This window comes from Lynx canadensis, chromosome A2 (assembly GCF_007474595.2).
Source record: "Lynx canadensis isolate LIC74 chromosome A2, mLynCan4.pri.v2, whole genome shotgun sequence".
NCBI classification, from domain to species: Eukaryota; Metazoa; Chordata; class Mammalia; order Carnivora; family Felidae; genus Lynx; species Lynx canadensis.
The window spans coordinates 78,441,188-78,462,536 of NC_044304.2; the positions used below are offsets into that span (position 1 = coordinate 78,441,188).

Genomic DNA, 21,349 nt, shown 5'->3' on the forward strand with positions numbered 1-21,349 from the left:
CCCAGAGCATTGAATCCCCTCGGGACCTTTTAAAAAGTACAGATTTGGGGGCCTTGGCCCTGCTGTCCCAAGACAGAAGAGCACTCTGCGGCACCAAGTGGTCTCTGAGATATAGGTACGGCCCGGACACTTTTTCTACCTTGTGCATGAGGATCCTCCCTCCCTGGCTTGCGGTGTGGACAAGGATTTTTTTTATATGCTTAGCCCAAGGCATCCAGGGAAAGGTTCCTGATGTTGCCGCAAGACAGTATTGGGAAGATTCGGTCCGGCTGTTCAGGTGTTTGAGACACTGGGAATCCCTGCTTGTGAATCCTCTCCCCAAAGACACACCAGCCTCTGCCTCCTGCTTCACCCAACTTCCGGCTGCCTGTCACACCTGTCCCTTTGGTTCCCCCAAGGGTGGGGAGGATGTCAGCTGTGCCATCTTAAGGTAGAGTCCAACAAGTATATCCTAAAGCTGGAAGCCCCCAGTTTCCACCCAAGCTTCGGTGGCTCTTGTGTTTGAACTCACGTGGCTTGTGCGGTGGGTATGTTGGGCAGTTACGGGAGGCAGTCACTCTGATGGAGAAGTTAATACCATGCGGGCGGTTCCTTCTCACCCCCTCCGCTATCACGTTGGCTCTGGGCACATGGAAACAGCTAGGACAATCAAAGGCCTGATATTATTATTTTTTTTATTTTAGAGAGAGTACGCACACCAGCAGGGGAGGAGGTGGAGGAAGAGAGACAGAGACAGAGAGAATCTCAAGCACGCTCAGCGTGAAGCCCAACACAGGGCTCGATCCCATGAGCCTGGGATTATGACCTGAGCCAAAATCAAAAGTCGGACACTCAACCGACTGAGCCACCCAGGCTCCCCAAAAGGCCTGATATTATTAAGAGAATCGGGTCTCTGGCTGTAGGCAGAGTCCCGTGAAGCTGGAGTGCAATTCACTCACCTCAGGCCCTTCAGCCAGAAGCCGGCCTCTGAGGGGGAGCCTTCCTCCACCACCCATGGTGCCCAAGTGGTGGCCAGCCCAAGATTTGGAGAGTGTGTTCCCACCCCGAGGGAACCCTCTGGCAGTGACAGTGTCTTATCTCCACCATCGTATCCCAGGGCCTGGCACACAGTTATGTGTCAAGGAAATACTTTAAATATGAATGAATGATGAGTGAATGAATGAATGAATGAATGAAGTTGACTTGAACACATTTTACTCCTTCCTACCTTTGTATCTGCACCTGTGTTCTCTCCTTTGCCCTCTCTGGTTAAGGATGGATTAGTGTTGCCGTAGTTGTTATTGTTTACTTGTTTTATCTTTTTCTTATACGGATTTAAAGAGCTCTAACAAAACAGAGCCTATTAAGCAGTCCACCAACATCCTTCCCTTTTTTTTCTCATCTATCTACATCACGTATTCATATATATATATATATATATGTGTGTGTGTGTGTATATATATGTGTGTGTATACACATATATATATACACACACACACACATATATATTCCATTTTTGTTTTTATAATGATCCATGTTTACATATTATTTGTTATATTTATAATTTCCTTGTGGATTTGGGCATACTATCTCATGCACACCTTTCCTTAGGTAGAGATAACCGTCATTCCTGTCATTTTCAATTGTTTTATTTTAGATCATTCAGGTCAATTGTGATATTTTTTATTATTGTAAACAGCATCACTGAGAATATCTTTGAACTTTTGGGGTGTAGGGGGTTATTTTCTTGAGGTGTACTTTCCAGACTACAACTATCAGATTACCAGATTAAAGGCTGTGAATTCCTTTTTAGTTTTTGTCATTATCACCAGGTTGGTCTCCAGAGAAATGTCATCCCTTGAAAGTACCCCAGCAGTGTGTGTACATGTGCTTATATCCCCCGAGGTCTCTATTTGCTGTGGTTTTTTTCTTCGAGCTAGATTCGGTGCCGAGTAAGGACTGGGGGCTCATCCCTGAGGGCTGATGGAAATATTTCAGGGCCCTGGAAAGTCCCTGGGACTCCCCACATCATGCCTAGCAGTGGATGATGCCAGAATTTTGCACCTTAATATAAATAACCAACAAAAGAATAGGTGAGGGGGGAATACTTGTAGACGGGAAGATGAAGAGAATCTCAAGTTATCTAAATTCAGATTGTGTCTCAGGGTTGTGTCTCAGGCCAGGTTGTGTCTCAGGGTTGTGTTCAGGGTTGTGTCTCAGGCCAGCTCTGAAATTGGGGAAGTGCTTTGTCGAGAATCGTGGCAGAACCTGCATTGCCTGAAGGTGTAGAGGGAGGAGGATATCCGAGCAGGGTGGCGTGATGGGAAGAGCATTCACTTGGGCCAGCCAGACCTGGGCTCTCCTTCCAAATGCTGAGGTCTGCATGGCCTTGGTCTTGTTTCATAATCTCGCTAAGCTTTAATTTCCCCCGTCTATAACAAGGAGGTGAACAGCATCCACTTTGCGGGGTTGTGGGGTAGGTTACATGAGCTGGAAAGGGTAAAAGGAGCTTGCAAGGTGCCTGACACACAGGCACTCAAGAATGCTCTTCTCCTCCTGAATGAATGGGCACAGGGTGACCAGATGACTGAGAAACCAACACAGAGCCTGGAGCTATTTGAGCACTGAGCTGGCATGAGCCACGGACCCACAGTGGCATTTATCAAAGTGCTCTGGACAGTGCCTGTTGCCTGGCTGTGCGTAGAAAGTGAAGAGGGTAAAGACCTCGTATAAGCTAATTGGAGGCAGGCACCCATGCCTTAAGGAGCACTTCCCCAGCCACTCAGACCCTGAAGTCTTTTAAAGAGATAGGTACTCTGGCCTGAGAAGGAGGAGGCACTCCAGAGGAGCTCACATCACTCCTGGCATAGGAACTGCTTGGCACGGCTCTGCCTGCCAGTCACTTGACTTTGCTGTGTCTTCATTTCCTCCCCTGCTGAGGAAGGCTGATTCAATATGCCTCCTCTAACCACCATAGCACTATATTTAGTGTTTCAGTACAATTGTGGCAAATGAGACCACAAGCTCAGATTCTAGCCCCCACACTTCCACTTAATAGCCTTGTGACTTCAGAGCTTCTCAAAGGCAGTCTGCCTCAGTGTCCACAGCTGTGAACTGGGGACTAGCTCCCTCCCTGAGTGGCCGCAGGATACAACTAGCACAGTTCCTATGTGGTTTCCCCCATGCCGAGGGCTATGCCGTGCACCTCACCTGCCAGCTCGTTTGCTTTTGGAAGAAGGTCCCTTGGAATTCAGAGTTGTCCTTTATGGAAGGCATCCTGACTGCGGCTGCGAATGCAGATAGAATCCATTGATAAAATAGAGCCCAGCTAATGATTGGCCAAGTTCCTGCCCTCAGAGGTGGGGGCTGAAAGAGAGTGTATACTGTCAAATGAGAAGGTCAGGTGCTAGCCTAAGCCCGAGTGAGTTTACACAACCGTGGCGGGCCACAGGTGACGGTGGTGCTCAAAGTCTGTTGGGAGGGGATTGGTCCCCTAAAAACCGTATTGGAAAATTCCCGACAGGTTCTTTCTAAGGCTGGTACAGGGAGCCGCACCGGGTGTTGGTGGCTGGCTCAGCCATTCCTGAGGCATCTGGGCTGACGTTTTCAACGCAGGATATTGATGTTGTGAGTATGAAAATACTTCCATGAACAAGCACGAGGTGGGGGAGGTCCAACTTTTTTCTGCAACAGAATTGCCGGAGAACCCGGTGGATTTGGCCCGCAGGAAGGAAGGGGAGAGGATTGTGGAGACTCCAGGCTTCCCACACCTACCAGAGATTTCCAGAATCCTGGGAGGCAGTGTCTACGAGCCCTCCACACAGCCGTGTGCCCTGGAGTCCCACCTGGATGCTTAAGGCATGTATGGTGAAGCAGGTGGCCAGCTGCCGAGGCCATGGTCTGGACTACTTTTGGTAGATAAGCAAAAAAAGTAAAAGGGTTTGGTTTTTCATTTCTTTGGGCCTGGGGTCCCCAACACCCTGAGGCTGAGGTCTCGGGTTGTGGAGTGGGGTTGCTGACTGCTGACAGGTGTCTCTTTTCCTTTCCCTAGGGGAGCGGGGATGCCCCGCTGAAATTCCCATGCACAGTGGGTGGGAGGGCAGGGGGTGTCCTGAGACTCTCCCCATCCACTGCCACATCTTCCAAGATTTCAGGGTGGTAGAGATCAGATCACAGGCTCTGATGTTTTCTAGTTCTGTAACCTTGGGCAACACTCGCGTCTCTGAAGCTGTTTTCTTCATCTGTAGAATCGAAATAATAATATCTCTCTTAGGGTACTGTAAGAATTAAATACTGTAAGATAAATCAAGAGTTTAGTAGAGTGCCTGGTATATTGGAAGTTCTTAGTAAATTATTAGTAGTGTTGGCCAGAGGACAGAGGGGTGAGACCAGAGGTTGCTGATTCAAGATCAGTCACCGAGGCTGTTCTTGGTGTAGTGGGCACTTAATTCTACAGGTGTGTTCTCACAGTGATTTTCTGTTTCCACTTTAGCAGGTAAGTGGTACTCATATTAGCATTAGCACAACAGATTGGTTTGGTCTTTCTGTCTGGAAAGAATGTGTTGCAAGAGCTATCAGCTATTGCAGTCTTTCACTTTGGGAACTATACCTCAAAGAAATAATCCTAAAACACTTTTTAAATAAATTGTTTAAAAAAAAAACAAAGCCAGATGGTAAGTAGATAATAAGAGAGGGGCTAAATAATATAGAGCAATGATTGAATATTACTTCACCGTTTAAAATGACCAGTATATGGGAATTAGTAATGTATAAATGGAATAATGTTTGTTAAAAAAAGAATACTCCAAAATATCAATTAATTACAGTTTTGCTAATACATCTATGTACATTAACAAAGAATGAGAAAAATTAGAGAAAAAGCCTCTTTTTCTCTAAAAAATTTTTTTTCAAGTCTATAAAATATTTTAAGGGCACCTGGGTGGCTCAGTCGGTTGAGCATCTGACTCTTGTTTTTGGCTCAGGTCATGATCCCAGGATCATGGGATCAAGCCCTGCATTGGGGCTAAGCGTGAATGGAGCCTGCTTGAGATCTTTTCTCTTTCCCCCTCTGTCGCTCTCCCCTGCTCGTGTGCGCTCTCTCTCTCTCTCTCTCAACCTCTCTAATTAAAAAAAAAAAAGTCTATAAAATATTGTAATAGTGAATAAAAAATACAATGTCCTATAAACTCTTACTGGGCAGGGCAAATGGAATTAGAAAAATTATAAGGATCTACCTTAGGCCCTCCCTTGACCAAAACAGAAAAAAATAAGTAATCCCAGGGCAGGTGAGGACTTGTATCAGAATGATTGTGATATAAATCTGGAACACTTTACCCGGGACATCGCACCTGCACAGAAATATATTTTTACAAGAAACCAAGACACCGTTCCTATCACCAGCCCACCGCCTCTCCACCAAAAGACAAAACCATGTAAGTTATCTACAGGCGGGTATTCACAGACTAGAGAAACACAGATTGAATGGGAATTGGGTCTTTCTGAAACATCCGCTCACTCTGCGCTACCCAGGACACCAGCTCTACCATTTTCAAAAGCTTCGGCAAGTGAAGTGTGAAACTCGCCTCCTAGGGGAAGCTCTGATCACGGTGACCCTAGTTCCCCACTTGAAATTCGTACACAGCCTTTCTCGCCTGCACCAGCGGCTGGCAAGCTTGTTCTCGAAGCTCAGGGGACAGAAGTACGGGTCTCTTTGTGGAATACCTTGAAATAGTGATGGATTTACTTTGGTATGAACAATAAGGAACGGGTCAAGTAGGAAATACTGCTTTAATCTGTTTATTACAATACAAAATCACACATGAAAAAAAAATTAAGGGTGAAAGGCTGTTTTCAAGTTTTGATGAACATTCTCTCATATACAATTTGTTCTCCAATTAGTCATCTGAGAAAAATTTATGGAACTAAAATATAAAACCAAGATAAAAGCATATCCGTTGATTTCCTTTTTTCTGTGAATTTAGCAGTAGAATGTGCTGGCTGGGTCACTAAACAGAGAGGACGACTTTAGAATCACTGGTCTGGCTCATTCATTTTGTCCATAATGGCACCCTTCCTTGTGATTGGTCTTTGTTTACATGCATTAGTAGTAGTAATAGTAGTGGTATTTTAAAATTATAATTCCAGTATAGTTAACATACAGTGTTATATTAGTTTCAGGTGTACGTATAGTGATTCAACAATTCTATACAGCGCTCAGTTCTCATCACGACAGGTGCACTCCTTAATCCCCATTACCTCTTTCACCCACTCCCCGCACCCCGCCCCCAACCTCTGGTAACCATTAGTTTGTTTTCCGTAGTTAAGCGTCTGTTTTTTGGGTTGTCTCTTTTTTTCTTTGCTCATCTGTTTTGTTTCCTAAACTCCACATATGAGTGAAATCATATGGTATTTGTCTCTCTCCATTTACTAGTATTATTTTTAACTCTTAGTTCGGCAAAACAAAATTTCTCATTTTCAAAGCTTTTCTTCCACCAGAGCTGAGGAATATTTGTTTCTGCACATCCTTTCCCCCTACCCACTTGGTCAGCTTGAGCAAGTGATAAGCAAGTGAGTAAATGAAGAAAGTTCCCAAACAGTAGTGGTAAAAATCAAAGTCATATTTTAATTTTGGAAACCCCTGCCAAAAAAAAAAATTGCTAAGCAGGACACTTCCCAAGGACAGAGTTATGTTGCCCCCAACTAGCTCTGCCCTGCAGGCTCCCGACTGATAACCTCTCTGACCTCCCCCATCAGCAAGGAGATCGGACCAGGTGACTTTCGATCCAGTCCTAACCTTCCGTGATGCTAAGTCCCGCACTTCCTAGTTTCCTGGCTTCAAATCTTGGTCACGGTACACCCCATTTCCTGCCTTCCTGAGAACTGGCTAGGCCCCTGCACACAGCACGGAGGCCCATTCCTTGCGTAGCCATTGGCCCTGACCTTGGCGAGTCACTTCGCCCCTCTGGGTCTTCTTTGGCCAGTCACCCGTGAGGAGGGTGGAGACGTCTAGCAGCTTCCTGCCTGTCTCACAGGAGTCGTAAAGGCCAGTACAACTTCACAAAGGATGAATTCCTCCAAGGAAGATCCTGCCTGAGTAAAATATTTCAATACTTCAGCTGTAATTATTGCCATGATATTCAGGAATCATGAGGGATGAGAAGAGAAGGCGCTGGTGTAAGTATGTCTTGTATTTATGGTAATGGAGAAGAAAGAGACCTTAGTGGCCACCTAGGGACCCACTTCATTTACAGATAAAGACATGGAAACTGAGAATGTGCAAGTGGTGAAGTCCAGATCATAAGCTTAATAATGTGGTGTGGTTGCAGTCGGAGCCTAGATCTCTGGCTCGCAGCCCAGTAGTTCTCCCACTACATCACAGAAGATGCCCTGGGATCAGCTCTTGGTTTTCAAGACTTGCAGGATGGTGCTAGGGACTGAACATGCATGCAAGGTCAGCTCTGATTCAATGAAGAAAACTTACCCAGTAAAGTTATTCAGTGTAGGCAACCTACGGGCACTGGTGAGGCCAAAGAACCAAACAACCAGATGATGCTTAAAAATCCACTTTCCCCCCAATTCCCACTTCATCAGAGGACTAGAGTCAATCTGCTTTGAGACAACCTGGCAGCCCATTGGTATGAGGGAACACAGAGGAACCCCAGAGTCCCATTCCTGATGGTCAGGTTGGTCTTGCTTTCTTTTCCCAGGTCAAGGTGCCTGGAATAACTGCCAGAAAGGTCTCAGTAATGAGAAAAGGCTGATCCCCAGCTTGGAGATGGAAGGACACTGTGGACTGCCATCTTTGCCTTCTACCTTGTTCATTATCACGTTCAACACAGATGTCCAGATTTGTGATCTCTTGTTCTTCCCATCAGGACATTTTTTTTTTTTTTAAGATTTTATTTTTAAGTAATCTCTCCACCCACTCTGGGGCTCAAACTTACAACCCTGAGATCAAGAGTCGCATGTTCTACCAACCTAGCCAGCCAGGCACCACCATCAGGACATCTGTTATAATTTCATTTATTTATTCAACACATGAATGAAGCACTAATGATAATGTGGGGCCCTGCCGTAGGCACCAGAAAGCGAGAGGGGACTTAGGATTTCAGAGCCTTCATCTTTAGGGGGTCCAGGATTCTTTCCTATAATTATGCATTTTTCTTGAGAGGGGATTCTTAGCTTGGATCAAATCTGTAGACCTGTAACAGTTAAGAACTTTACCCCATGCACCTGTTTTCTTGGTCAGTGTCCTCATCCTGCCCATTGAGTTGAGATCTCAGGGGCTGAGCAAGTGAGAACAAGTGAGGATGTTCATCTGGAGCTCTGGGATTTTCTGTGGAACCTCAAGAGGCTGTGCCTGTCCACCTAAACCCAGGCGCACATCTGTGACTTCTCCCTCAAGCACTGATGCCCTCCCTCAGGTCCTGGCCCAACAGCGGTGGCCCTGGACCTTGGTGAGCCCTGGAGAGGCCACAGTGTCCCATGGACAGATGTCAAGCCACTTTCTGGCACACAAAGACCCTTTTATTCAGCCCTGCTGGTCCTTCAGACCTTTCTGCTTCTGCAGAGAGGGGCGGGGGCGCGGTGGGAGGGGTTCAGGTTCAAGAATTTCCTGTTTGTTCTCTTGGGAGTCCTGCCCTACTCACTGCCCTGAGGGACCTTGTGGCCTCTGAGTAGCTGACTGGGGATTGGCTGTGTGGTTATCCCACTGTGTTCTGATGACAGCTGGTGTCCCCTCTGCTCATCCTATGGAAGTGGTTTCGCAGAAGGATAGCCTGGTAAATGCCTCCTGCGAGAACCTTGGTATATTAGTTTCACGTGTCATTTGATACAGACATTCAGAATGACATTGCTGCTTGTTGGGGAGAGAGGAGCGAATGTCAAGACAAATGGGAGTCAGGACTGGGGCTTCGGGGGTGCCGACCCGGCCAGATAAGCATTTTTCTCTTTGCCTGTGCTGAGTTCTATTCTTTCTTCCTCTGTAGAGAGAAGACACGGTTCAATGTGTAGACCTTCTCCCTCTCCAGCATCTCCACCCTCCAATTCCAGGACATCATTAGGACAGGTGAAAACAAAAGCCTGTCTCAGCGGCCAGAACTCTGCCAACAGCATCTCAAAGCCATTCAAAACGCCCAAAGACAATCTACTTACCTCCAGCAGCAAACAGCACACGGTCTTTTCTGCGAAGGGATCAAGGGACAAAGCATGGTGAGTGTCGGGCACTGGCAGCCGGCAGCTGCCTGTCCCCCACCCCCCCCCCCTTGTCCCTGTCACCACAGGAAACCATGTTTACTCTCTGGCTTTGTTCCTGGGCATCGAGTCTGGGAATTTGGGGAATGAGGGGGGAATGGGACAGAGAAGTGGAATGATGGGGTGAGAAACCCAAACTCCAAGAGGGAACCCAGGACCTGAAAGCACTACATATGCCTGACAGGGGACACTTTGCTGTCCCTGAGAGCTGAGCCAAGTTGGGTCTCAGGAAAGGGTAACAGGGAAATATTCCTCAGTTATGCGGTCATCTCTCAATTTTCTGCCCCAGTGAAGAGAAGCATTGAGGTAAATCATCAAAAGCTCAAACAGTTTGCCTAGGGGGTGTGAGGCCACAGGCCAGCCCCTCGGCCCTGGGAGGCGGGCCCCCGGTTAGCCTCCCTGCCTCAAACAGCCAGGCCTCGGCTCAGGGAATAGCTGCTCACAGAGGCACAGAGGTCATTGGGAGCTGACCACTGGAGGAAAAGAGGAAATCCAAAGAGAATGGCACCCCTTTGATGGGGTGGGGGAGAGCTAGCTGCAGGGGGCCCGTGAAGCATCAGAATCTTTTGGTTCATTTTTTTTGTTTTAATCTCAGTCTTTACCCAAGAGTCAGAAAAGGTTACCCATGGGCTGGACAGTTCAGGGACCAAACTGGAAAGGAGGACAGGAAGCAAAAGACAAATGTCTTCAAATGCTGACAGCCTCTACTTGGAACACCTAGGACGGGCTTATGACAGAGCCTGTAGCCTTCTCGGTCGGGCGTCGTGAAGGCAGACAGGGGATAAGTGTGGAGCCTGCCTAATTTATATATTTAAAGGGAAAAGTGTTCTGTTAATTAATGATCGTTAATTACACTTAAGTTCATCCCTAGTAAAGCTGTGGACTGACATCATCCATCAATTTAATTTGTCACTGCTCTCTGGAAATTATGATGACTTTGTACAGAGCTCATTATGCCAGATCAATGAAAAGAGCCTCTTGCGATTGACTAGAAAGCTTTAGACACAGGTGTCAAGGAGGGGAGTTACCTGTCAAACAGGTGGGCCTTGTGGGCAAGCTGTGTTCTCTCGAATTGTTAGGGACAGAGCAGGTTAGGGAAGATCCAGCCAGAGAGTGACGGTTGGTGGCCCCTGGACCTGCTCGCACGGAGTGTGAGTCTCTATTTTATCAGTGACCTCGCAGAGCACCTCCAAGCTTGTTTGCAGAGGCAGCACCAGGTGTCTCAACAGAAGCACAAGCTGTGGGATCCCCACCTGCCTACAGATCTCAGCTGGGTGGCTCTGGGCAAGTTGCTTGATCTGGTGTGTCTCAATTTTCCACATCTATAAAACGGAGCTGATAATAGCTCCATCCTGTGGCATCGTGTGAGGGTTAAGAGCGCTACAAAGCAGCAAGCGCAATGTCTGGAGCAGAGCACGCGTTCGATACATATGTGACGATCGTGTCATTGTTGTGTGCGCCAAAGGACGGAGCCCTTATAACTGGCAATAAAGGCCGAGATGTCCAATCTCTCTGAAACACTAGAGAAATGAAGTTGAAAAAGGACAAGGATAAAGTCACTGCTTCAGAGTCCAGAACGGAGGTACCGAGAAACCGGGCGAGGAGAGCTGGACAAGGGGCTCGTGAGGAATAAGCCAGAAGGAGAATCACGAGTTACAGAAGATCCTAGCATGAACACCACAGATGTCCGATGATACACGTGGTCCCAGCAGGGTGAGACACGGCACCAAGCATTCTCCCGGGAGGCCAGCCTTCGGGGAGACCCCGGGTTAGATCAGTGTCCACACTCCGTGGAAGCCAACTCTACACGTGCTCATTAAGACCTGCTATAGGGCAGAAGGTGGTTCTGAAAGAGTCTGAAAAAAATTAGCCAGGGCCCGAAGAAGAGCAATCAAAAGTGTCTCAAGGAGGGAAATCCTTCTTACGGAGAAAACAAAACAAAAAGAGCTCAAAAAACCAGAACGCTTGCCTTGTGTGAAGAGCAGAAAGCTAATGGGTGATGTGCCCACCTTCGAGCAGACAGATCTGAAGGCGGACAAGGGATGGGCCAGAAGGAGGCTCACTGCAGCCTCGTCCTCCTTTCTCACCTCCAGCCAGCCAGGCCGTCGTCCCCCTGCCCTCTGTCGCCAGGGGTGTGTTTCAGGAAGGCTGTGAAGACTTTTCTTGGAGGCTGGGAGGCCTCCACCTCCGTTCAGGCAGACTTCTCTGGGAGCAGTATAGAAGAGCCAGCACTGAGCCAGGGGCAAAAAAAAAAAAAAAAAAAAAAAAAAGCCAATTCAAGCCCGGGCTTGGCCACAAACTTTCTGTGTGACCTGAACAAGTCACTTCACTTCTCTGAGTCCCATTTTCAAGCCTGAGTATTTTGTGATTCTAAGTCACAGTCCTCTCAAAAATTCTCAAAGGTTCCTCATTGCCTACTGGATTAAGAGTTAGGCCCCTAGCCCAACATAAGAGACCCTCTACAAACTGGCTCCAAACCACCTAAATCGTCCAGTACCATCCCATTATCCCAGCTTACCCACCGTGTCTTCCTCTGGTACCTTTGCGTAGAACATCCATCCACCTGTCTGCACTCAATTTAACATTTAATTAGCACCTACTATAATACTATGTGCCAATTCGATAACAAGGCCTGAGGATATATAGGGCCCCCAATGTCTCCAATGGCATCCCTGTGCAAGATAGAAAAAGGCCTGGATACAGCCCCGTCCTAGAGTGCACAGTTGGCTAATGGTCTTCGTCACCTACTTCCTCAATCAGACATCCTAGTGCAGTGCATAACCTGTACAACCGTACACTGAAGCCTTGTGGATGCAAGATTAAATAAGACACAGACTCTCTTAGGGAGTCTGTAAAAAGAGACATAAGCTAACACAGAATGCAATGGGATAAGAGCCAAGATATTTGTAGCACAAAAGACAAGCACCTACCTCAGCCTGAGAACTCAGAAAAGGTTTTTCAGAAGGGGTCACACATGAGCTGAATTTGAGGGCTAAGTAGGAATAATCTAGACAAAGAAAACTGGATTACAATGGTAAATGTTATATATATTTTAACACAATTGTTTTTAACATTTTGAGTGTGGGAAGAGGGTCCCAGGCAAAGGGACCAGAATGTGCAATCGTATTTGCATGCGGGGAGAGGCGGGCAGGGCCATATTAGAAAGTTCCACTGGGTGTGCTAAGTGTAGGGACTGGGAGTCCATCCTGAAAGCCCCATGGGGCTGTTAAAGGAGCAGCTTTGAGCTGCCCCCAGTGTAAAGGATGGCTTGAGGGGCCACTCAGGAAGCAGTGAGGGTGTTTTTGCATAATTCAGGTGAGCTGTGGTGACGTCCTGTACCCAGGCAGCAGTCGTGGGCATGTGCAGAAGGAGCCAGCGGGGACAAATACTAGGGAGGAACACGCCACAGGACTCTAGTGTTCATTGCACACATAGCTTGCAATGCAAGAGAAGACTGGTCCAGACTTGGACAACTGGATGTTGACCGGTCCTGTCACTTTCTCAAGAGGAGGATAGAAAGGGCCAGAGTTTAGGGTGGGGAGGAGAGGATGAATTAAACTGGGAAGTCATTGGAGTATGAAGTACAGGCATACCTCAAACATATTGAAGGTTCGGGTCCTGCCACAATGAAGCAAATATCACGATAAAGCAAGTCACATGAATTTTTTGGTTTCCCAATGCATATAAAAGTTATGTACACACTTCACTGTAGTCTGTGAAGTGTGTAATAGCATTGTGTCTAAAGAAAACAATGTATACACCTTAATTTAAAAATACTTTATTGCTATAAAATGTGCTAATCATCATCTGAGCTTTCTTTTTTTTTTTTCAATCTGAGCTTTCAATGAGACATAATCTTTCTGCTGGTGGAGGGTCTTGCCTCGAGTTGATGGTTACTGAAGGTTGGGTGACTGGCAATTTTTTTTGAATTTAATTTAATTTTTTAAATTTGCATCCAAATTAGCATATAGTGCAACAATGATTTCAGGAGTAGATTCCTTAGTGCCCCTTACCCATTTAGCACACCCCCCTCCGACAACCCCTTCAGTAACCCTCAGTTTGTTCTCCATATTTATGAGTCTCTTCTGCTTTGTCCCCCTCCCTGTTTTTATATTATTTTTATTTCCTTTCCCTTATGTTCATCTGTTTTGTCTCTTAAAGTCCTCATAGGAGTGAAGTCATATGATATTTGTCTTTCTCTGACTAATTTCGCTTAGCATAATACCCTCCAGTCCCATCCACGTAGTTGCAAATGGCAAGATTGCATTCTTTTTGATTGCCGAGTAATACCCCATTGTGTATATATATGTATATACTACATCTTCTGTATCCATTCATCCATCAGTGGAAATTTGGGCTCTTTCCAGACTTTGGCTGTTGTTGATAGTGCTACTATAAACATGGGGGTGCATGTGCCCCTTCGAAACAGCACACCTGTATCCCTTGGGTAAATAACCTAGTAGTGCAATTGCTGGGTCGCAGGATAGTTCTATTTTTAATTTTTTGAGGACCCTCCACACTGTTTTCCAGAGTGGCTGCACCAGCTTGCATTCCCACCAACAATGCAAAAGAGATCCTCTTTCTCTGCATCCTCGCCAACATCTGTTGTTGCCTGAGTTGTTAATTTTAGCCATTCTGACAGGTGTGAGGTGGTATCTCATTGTGGTTTTGATTTGTATTTCCCTGATGATGAGTGATGTTAAGCATTTTTTCATGTGTCGGTTGGCCATCTGGATGTCTCCTTTGGAAAAGTGTCTATTCATGTCTTTGGCCCATTTCTTCACTGGATTATTTGTTTTTTTGGGTGTTGAGTTTGGTAAGTTCTTTATAGATTTTGGATACTAACCCTTTATCTGATATGTTGTTTGCAAATATCTTCTCCCATTCTGTCAGTTGCCTTTTAGTTTTGCTGATTGTTTCCTTTGCTGTGCAGAAGCTTTTTATTTTGATGAGTTCCTAGTAGTTCATTTTTGCTTTTGTTTCCCTTGCTTCTGCAGACGTGTTGAGTAAGAAGTTGCCATGGCCGGGGTCAAAGAGTTTTTGCCTCTAGGATTTGATGGCTTCCTTCCATCCATTTTGAGTTTATTTTTGTGTCTGGTGTAAGAAAGTGGTCCAGGTTCATTCTTCTGCATGTCGCTGTCCAGTTTTCCCAGCACCACTTGCTGAAGAGACTGTCTTTATTCCATTGGATATTCTTTCCTGCTTTGTCAAAGATTAGTTGGCCATATGTTTGTGCATCCATTTCTGGGTTCTCTATTCTGTTCCGTTGATCTGAGTGTCTGTTTTTGTGCCATGTGGCAATTTTTAAAGTAAGACAACAACAAACAAAGTTTACCACATTGGTGGATTCTTCAAGAACGATTTCTCTGCAGCTTCCCATGCTGTTTGATAGCATTTTACCCACTTCAGAATTGGAATCAGCCCTCTCAAACCCTGCCACTAAATTTATGTAATGTTCTCTTTTTTTTAACGTTTATTTATTTGTGTGAGAGAGACAGCGTGAGCAGGGGTGGGGCAGAGAGAGGGGGGACAGAGGATCCGAAGCAGGCTCTGTGCTGACAGCAGCAAGCCCAATGCGTGGCTCGAACTCATGAACTGTGAGATCATGACCTGAGCTGAAGTTGGATGCTAAACCGACTGAGCCACCCAGCCGCCCCAGTTTATACAATATTCTAAATCCTCTGTCGTCATTTCAACTATTTTCTGGACATCTTCCCCAGGAGTAGATTCCATCTCAGGAAACCACTTTCTCTGCTCATGCATCAGAAGCAACTCTTCATCCATTAAAGTTCCATCATGAGATCGTGGCCATGCAGCCCCATCCTCAGGCTCCTCATTCTCATCTCATTCCATCTTCTCATCCTAGTTCTGCTGTTTCCACCTGTCTGCAGTTACTTCCTGCACTACAGTCTCGAACCCCTCTTAATTCACTTAATAGTAAATTCTTTCCAAATGGTTTTCATTTAACTTTGCCTAGATCCATCAGAGGAATTACAATCTGTGGCAGCTATAGCCTTATGAAGTCTATTTCTTAAATAATAAGACCTGAAAGACATAATGATTCCTTGATCCATAGGCTACAGAATGTATGTTGTGTTAGCAGGCATAAGAACAACATGAACCTCATTGTACCTACATCAGAGCTCTGGGGTGACCAGATTCATTGTCAATAAGCAATCCTATTCTGGGCACCTGGGGCGCTCAGTCGGTTAAGCATCCGACTTCAACTCTGGTCATGATCTCACAGTCCATGAGTTTGAGCCCGCGTCAGGCTCTCTGCTGACAGCTTGGAGCCTGGAACCTGCTTCAGATTCTGTGTTTGTCTCTCTCTCTCTTTCTGCCCCTCCCCCACTTGTCCTCTGTCTCTCTCTCTCTCTCTCTCTCTCTCTCTCTCTCAAAAATAAATAAACATTAGGGGCGCCTGGGTGGCGCAGTCGGTTAAGCGTCCGACTTCAGCCAGGTCACGATCTCGCAGTCCGTGAGTTCGAGCCCCGCGTCAGGCTCTGGGCTGATGGCTCAGAGCCTGGAGCCTGTTTCCGATTCTGTGTCTCCCTCTCTCTCTGCCCCTCCCCCGTTCATGCTCTGTCTCTCTCTGTCCCAAAAATAAATAAACATTGAAAAAAAAATAAAAAAATAAATAAATAAACATTAAAAAAAATTTTTAAATAAGCAGTCATATTTTGCAAGGCATCTTTTCTGAGTAGTAGGTCTCAACAGTGAGCTTCAAATACTCAGAAAACTATGTTGTAAACAGAGTGCCGTCATCCAGGTTTTGTTGTATTGGTTAGAGAGCACAGGCAGAGTAGATTTAGTGTGATTCTTAAGGAGGCTAGGATTTTCGGAATCATAAATGAGCATTAGCTTTAACTTAAAGTCACCAGCTGCCTTAACAGGAGAGTCAGCTAGTCCTTCAAAGCTTTAAAGCCGGGCATTGACTTCCCTCTCGCTTTGAAAGTCCCAGATGGCATCTTCTTCCAGGAGAAGGCTGCTTCACCTGCACTGGAAATCTGTTGTTTAGTGTAGCCACCTTCATTAATGATCTCAGCTAGATCTTCCAGAGAGTTACTCCAGCTTCTACATCAGCACCTTCTGCTTCACCCTGCACTTTCATGTTATGGAGATCCCTTAAGCCTCATGAACCAACCTCTGCTAGCTTCAAGTGTTTTTTTCTGTCACTTCCTCGCCTCTCTCAGCCTACATAGAATTGAAGAGAGTTGGGCCTTGCTCTGGATTAGGCTTTGCTTAAAGGAATGTCGTGGCTGGTTTGATCTTCTGTCCAAGACCACTCAAACTTTCTCCTTAGCAGCAGTAAGGCTGTTTTGCTTTCTCATCATTCACGTGTTCCCTGGAGTAGCACTTTTAATTTCCTTCAAGAACTTTTCCTTTGCGTTCACAACTTGGCTAACTGTGTGGTGCGAGGGGCCTAGCTTTTGGCCTGTCTTGGCTTTCCACAGGCCTTCCTCACTAAGTTTAATCGTTTCTAGCTTTTGGTTTCAAGTGAAAGACGTGTGACTTTTTTTTCCCTTGAACACTTACAGGCTATTGTAGGGTTATTCACTGGCCTGATTTCGATATTTTTTTTTTAAGTTTATTTATTTATTTTTGAGAGCGAGAGAGAGCATGCAGGAGGAGCAGAGAGAGAGGGAGAGAAAGAGAGAGAGAATCCCAAGCAGGCTCCGCACTGTCAGCACAGAGCCCAACGTGGGGCTCGATCTCACAAACCGTGAGATCGTGACCTGAGCTGAAACAAAGAGTCAGATGCCTAAACAACTTAGCCCCCCAGGTGTCCCTTGATTTCAATAATTGTCGTGTTTCAGGGAATAGGGAGTCCCGAGGAGAGGGAGAGAGACAGGGAACAGCTGGTCAGTGGACCAATCAATACACGTGTTTATCACCTAGTTTGCGATCTCGTATGGTGGTTCGTGGCACCCCAAAACAATTATTACAATAGTAACATCAAAGATCGCTGACAACAAATATAATAATAATGAAAAGATTGAAATACTGCAAGAATTACCAAAATGTGACCCAGAGGCATGAAGTAAACACGTGCCATTGGAAAAATGGTGCCAATGGCCTTGTTCACCGCAGCGTTGCCACACAGCCTCAGTTTGTAAAAAAAAAAAAAAAAAAAAAGCACAATTTGTGCAAAGTTCAACAAAGGGAAATGCAGTAAAACTAGGCATCCCTGTATCCGAGGAAGGTCCGCATAGAGATGTTCGGTTGGTGGCATTGCACGTTTGGACCCAGAAGTCAGGAGAGAGGTGTGGGCTGGGAATGGAGCTTTGACAGTCATCAGTGGAGACACAGGCCTTGAGACCGTAGGTACAGATGCACCCTCTGGGGAAGGTACGTGGCTTGAGAGAAGCAGGGGCCGAGGGCAGGGCCAAGGAGAGTCAGGGGCCCCGGGGAAGACGGCCCTGAGGAGGCAGGGACTGCAAAGTCGAGATTCCTCCCACAGCATCCTGGCCCTCTTTCCTGGTCCAAATCCCCCACTGCCCTCACTGCCTGTCCCACTGGCCACCTTCCTCTACCTGCCGTTCACGCATTCCCTCCTTGCAGGCCACTGGTATGCTGGCATCTCCCTTTTAATTCCCAGGACCCTTCATTTTTACCTTTCCCATGACTCTGTCCATGGTCTGCCACAGGTGAGACCTCGTGTCATTCCTTCTGCTCAGAAGTAATTGCGGAATCTCCTGCATGGTGGGGCCTCACGCTCCGCAAACATGGTCCCCTTGTCAGTAAATATTTGTCGAATTGAGTGAAATTGATCTGACCGTTGAAAAGGATTGTAAGATTTCTATTCTTGGGACAGTTAACCTTTTATCTACACGTGTTTGGGCTGGTGCCATCCAATGGAAATGTAATGTGTGACACGCGTGGAAATGTAAATTTTCTAGCAGCCACGTTGGAAAAAGGGAAAGGAAACAATTTTTAATATAGTTTATTTAACCTAATATACCTACTATCTTATAATTTCAACATAAATCAGTGAGATAATTTTCTGGTTTTTTTCCCTAATATATCCACTATCTTATAATTACAACATATAACCAGTGAGATAATTTTTACTTTTTTCCTAATATATCCACCATCTTATAATTTCAACGTATAATCAGCGAGATAATTTTTGTTTTTTTGTTCTACCAAGTCTTCGAAATCCTGTGTGTTTTACACCTACAGCACCCGTCACTTTGGACACCAAGTTTTCATCAGAAATATTTTATCCATTTTTAGGTTTCATAAACAACTAGAGACCATAAAATGAATTCGCAAACCCAAGTTGTTCCAGACACACTTAAACATTTTCTTTTTCTTTCGTTCTTTCTTTCTTTCTTTCTTTCTTTCTTTCTTTCTTTCTTTCTTTCTTTTTTTTTTTATTTATCTTAGAGAGAGAGCGTGCAAGTGGGGAAGGGGCAGAGAGAGAGAGGGAGACAGAGGATCTGAAGCGGGCTCTGTGCTGACAGTGTGGAGTCCGACACAGGTCTCAAGCCCACAAGATCATGACCTGAGCCGAAGTCGGACACTTAACCACCCAGGCGCCCCTAGACATTTTCTAATAACTGAATCAAACTTATTCAAATTACATAAAATTCAAAATTCAGTTCCTCAACCACTTTTTTAAATGCTCAATAGCCACAAATGGCTAGTGGCTGCTGTGTCAGACCGCACAAACCTGGACACCTTGGCCAGGTGACCCTTGGTAAGCCCCTCTGGTTCTTTGATTCACAGGTGTATGAATGTGGCTCCTGGTGTCTCTGGGATGTTATGCTCCCCGCTGGAACTGATAGATTCTAGGGTGGAAGGAACATTTGCTCTTCTCCCACATTAGCCTGCCGCTGTTAGGTGTGAGGTGGGAACCGGCCTGGAGGTCCCAGTCGGGCCGTGCAGAGACTCCCCTGCCCCAGAGGAGCTCTGTAGCAGCCCCTAGAGGTCAGAAAAGCATAAGTCTTGGGTGCAGGTGGTGGACTGTGGCCTTCAGATTAGACTTAACATCAGGTTAGGGGCACCCTTTTCCAAGTAGCTCAAACTCCCATGTACGGAAATGAAAACGCCACTCCTGAGTTGAGGCTGACCTCCTGGCATCTCACGCAAGGTGAAATGGCCCGTGGGTTTGTTATTTGCTCCCTTCTGTGGATGGGGAGGTTAGAAAATAATTCCGCGTTAGAAGAAAGGGAGAAACAGAGAGGGCATCCTTGTGCTACCAAATTTGTCCCGTGCGGGTCTGCCCAGCAGCACTCCCAGCGCCGCCCCCCCCCCAGCCCCCAGTCAGAGCCCCTCTCCACTGGTGCATGGTCCTGCAGGGGGTCAGGCCAGAGAATACCCTGCCAGTGGTCTTGCCATCCAGGTGTCCATGGAGCCCATAAAGGTGGAGGGAGGGGCACAAGATGATTCTGTCTCTAGGTGGAAGTCAAAAGGGATTTATGGCTATTCAGCCCTTTTGAGCTAAAATGAACATTTCAGCCTTTACTTCTGATTTCCTACTCAGCCAGGGGACTAGCCCTGCATAGGGACTAAGTCAGCCAGTCTGACTTTCCCACCTGCTGTCACTTCAGCTATCCTAGTCCAGGAAGAGAGCCATAGGGAACTGAAACCTGCAAACCCGTTGATGTGGGCGGGAGCAGGGAGGAGGCTTTCCTCCCTGCATGGCTTGTTGCCTTCTCTTTGGGCCTTATCAACCCACACGTGTGTGCTGAATGCTAAATACGCTCAGCTATTAAAAATGCAGGAGATGAGCCCGCTGCTCCAGAAGGAAAATGAGCCAGAGCAAAAGAAAAATCAGCAGGCTCCCTGGCCTCCTGCGTGTGCCCGACAGTGAGGTGGGGGAGGGTGTCCCTCTCCTTCCTCAGGCAGGGCTCCTCTGGATGCTTAGAATGAGGGCTGTGTCCCCCTGGAGCAGTGGAGGTTTGGGGAGTAGGAGTGGTGTGGAAGTCTTTCCCAGCACTCTCTGCAGAGGGGGAAGAGCTGAGAGGCCCTGGCTGAGTGCCTTGGGAGAAACGAGGCTGGCTTATCGGTTCTTGCCTGGTGTTGCCATGAAGTGGGGGCAAGACCACGGCTCCGTATTAATGGCTCCCAGAGGATGTAGGGAGTCTTCTCCGGGCTCCCGCTTGGGGAAATCTCAGAGTTCCGAAGTGCTGCAGACCCTCCAGGTGACCCAACTTACCCTCTGATCACCCAGATTCTTAGGATTCTTGTGGCGGCCTCTGCCTGGTCTCCCTACCCCTCACCGTGCCCTTCCCCAGTCTGCCGTCCACACCACCCACCTGAGTGCATCATGCCCCTGCCCTGCTCACAACTCTCCAGGGTCTCTCAGTTGTTTGCCTACAGAGCAGAGGCTTAACCTCTTCGGAGGTGGACATATGATCTGGCATTTCCCACTTGTCCAACTGCTGCCGCCAACACTTTAACTCCTTCATTTCATATTCCAGGCGTCCCAGTCTATTTGTAGCTCCTCAGACGTGCCTCCATGTGCTGGCATGTGCTGTTTCCCTTACCAGAAGCAACCTCTCTGCATGTGTGTCACTTCCTCCATGAAGTCTCCCCAGACTTTTCTTTTTTTAACTTTTATTTTTAAATTTTTTTTAACATTTATTTATTTTTGAGACAGAGAGAGACAGAGCATGAACGGGGGAGGGTCAGAGAGAGGGAGACACAGAATCCGAAAGAGGCTCCAGGCTCTGAGCTGTCAGCACAGAGCCCGACACGGGGCTCGAACTCATGAACCACAAGATCAGGACCTGAGTCGAAGTCAGATGCTTAACCGACTGAGCCACCTAGGCGCCCCTTCCCAGACTTTTATGCTTCTTCCTCTAAGCTCCCACTAGCACTCAAGCTACTGCTGTAAGAGCCTTCGTTGTCTGTTATACTCATTTGCATCTTTATCCTCCCCTGCCTCCATCTGGACCTTTAGCTCCCTGGCCTCCTGTGGTGTAGCATGGAATCCAGCATCCCAGCAAATATTTGCTAAGTGAATGAATAATGAGTGAATGAATGAAGGAGCCTGTGAAATAGAACTGCTCCTTCCCCCCCCCCCCCATGCGATTTTTCTGATGCTAAAGGAAACGACAGGTATAAATAGCTATCTTTTGAGTTCTGGGTGAGAAATCAGACTGCCAGG

General features: G+C 46.6%; 1 protein-coding gene across 1 annotated transcript in view; it reads left to right on the forward strand.

The window, feature by feature from the left end:
* Window positions 1-21,349, forward strand: part of ATXN7L1 (ataxin 7 like 1) — a 248,563-nt gene that overhangs the window by 182,809 nt on the left and 44,405 nt on the right. Inside the window, 1 exon segment of the mRNA XM_030307782.1 lies at window positions 8,967-9,189. Within this exon segment, the coding sequence (XP_030163642.1) occupies window positions 8,967-9,189 (223 nt within the window).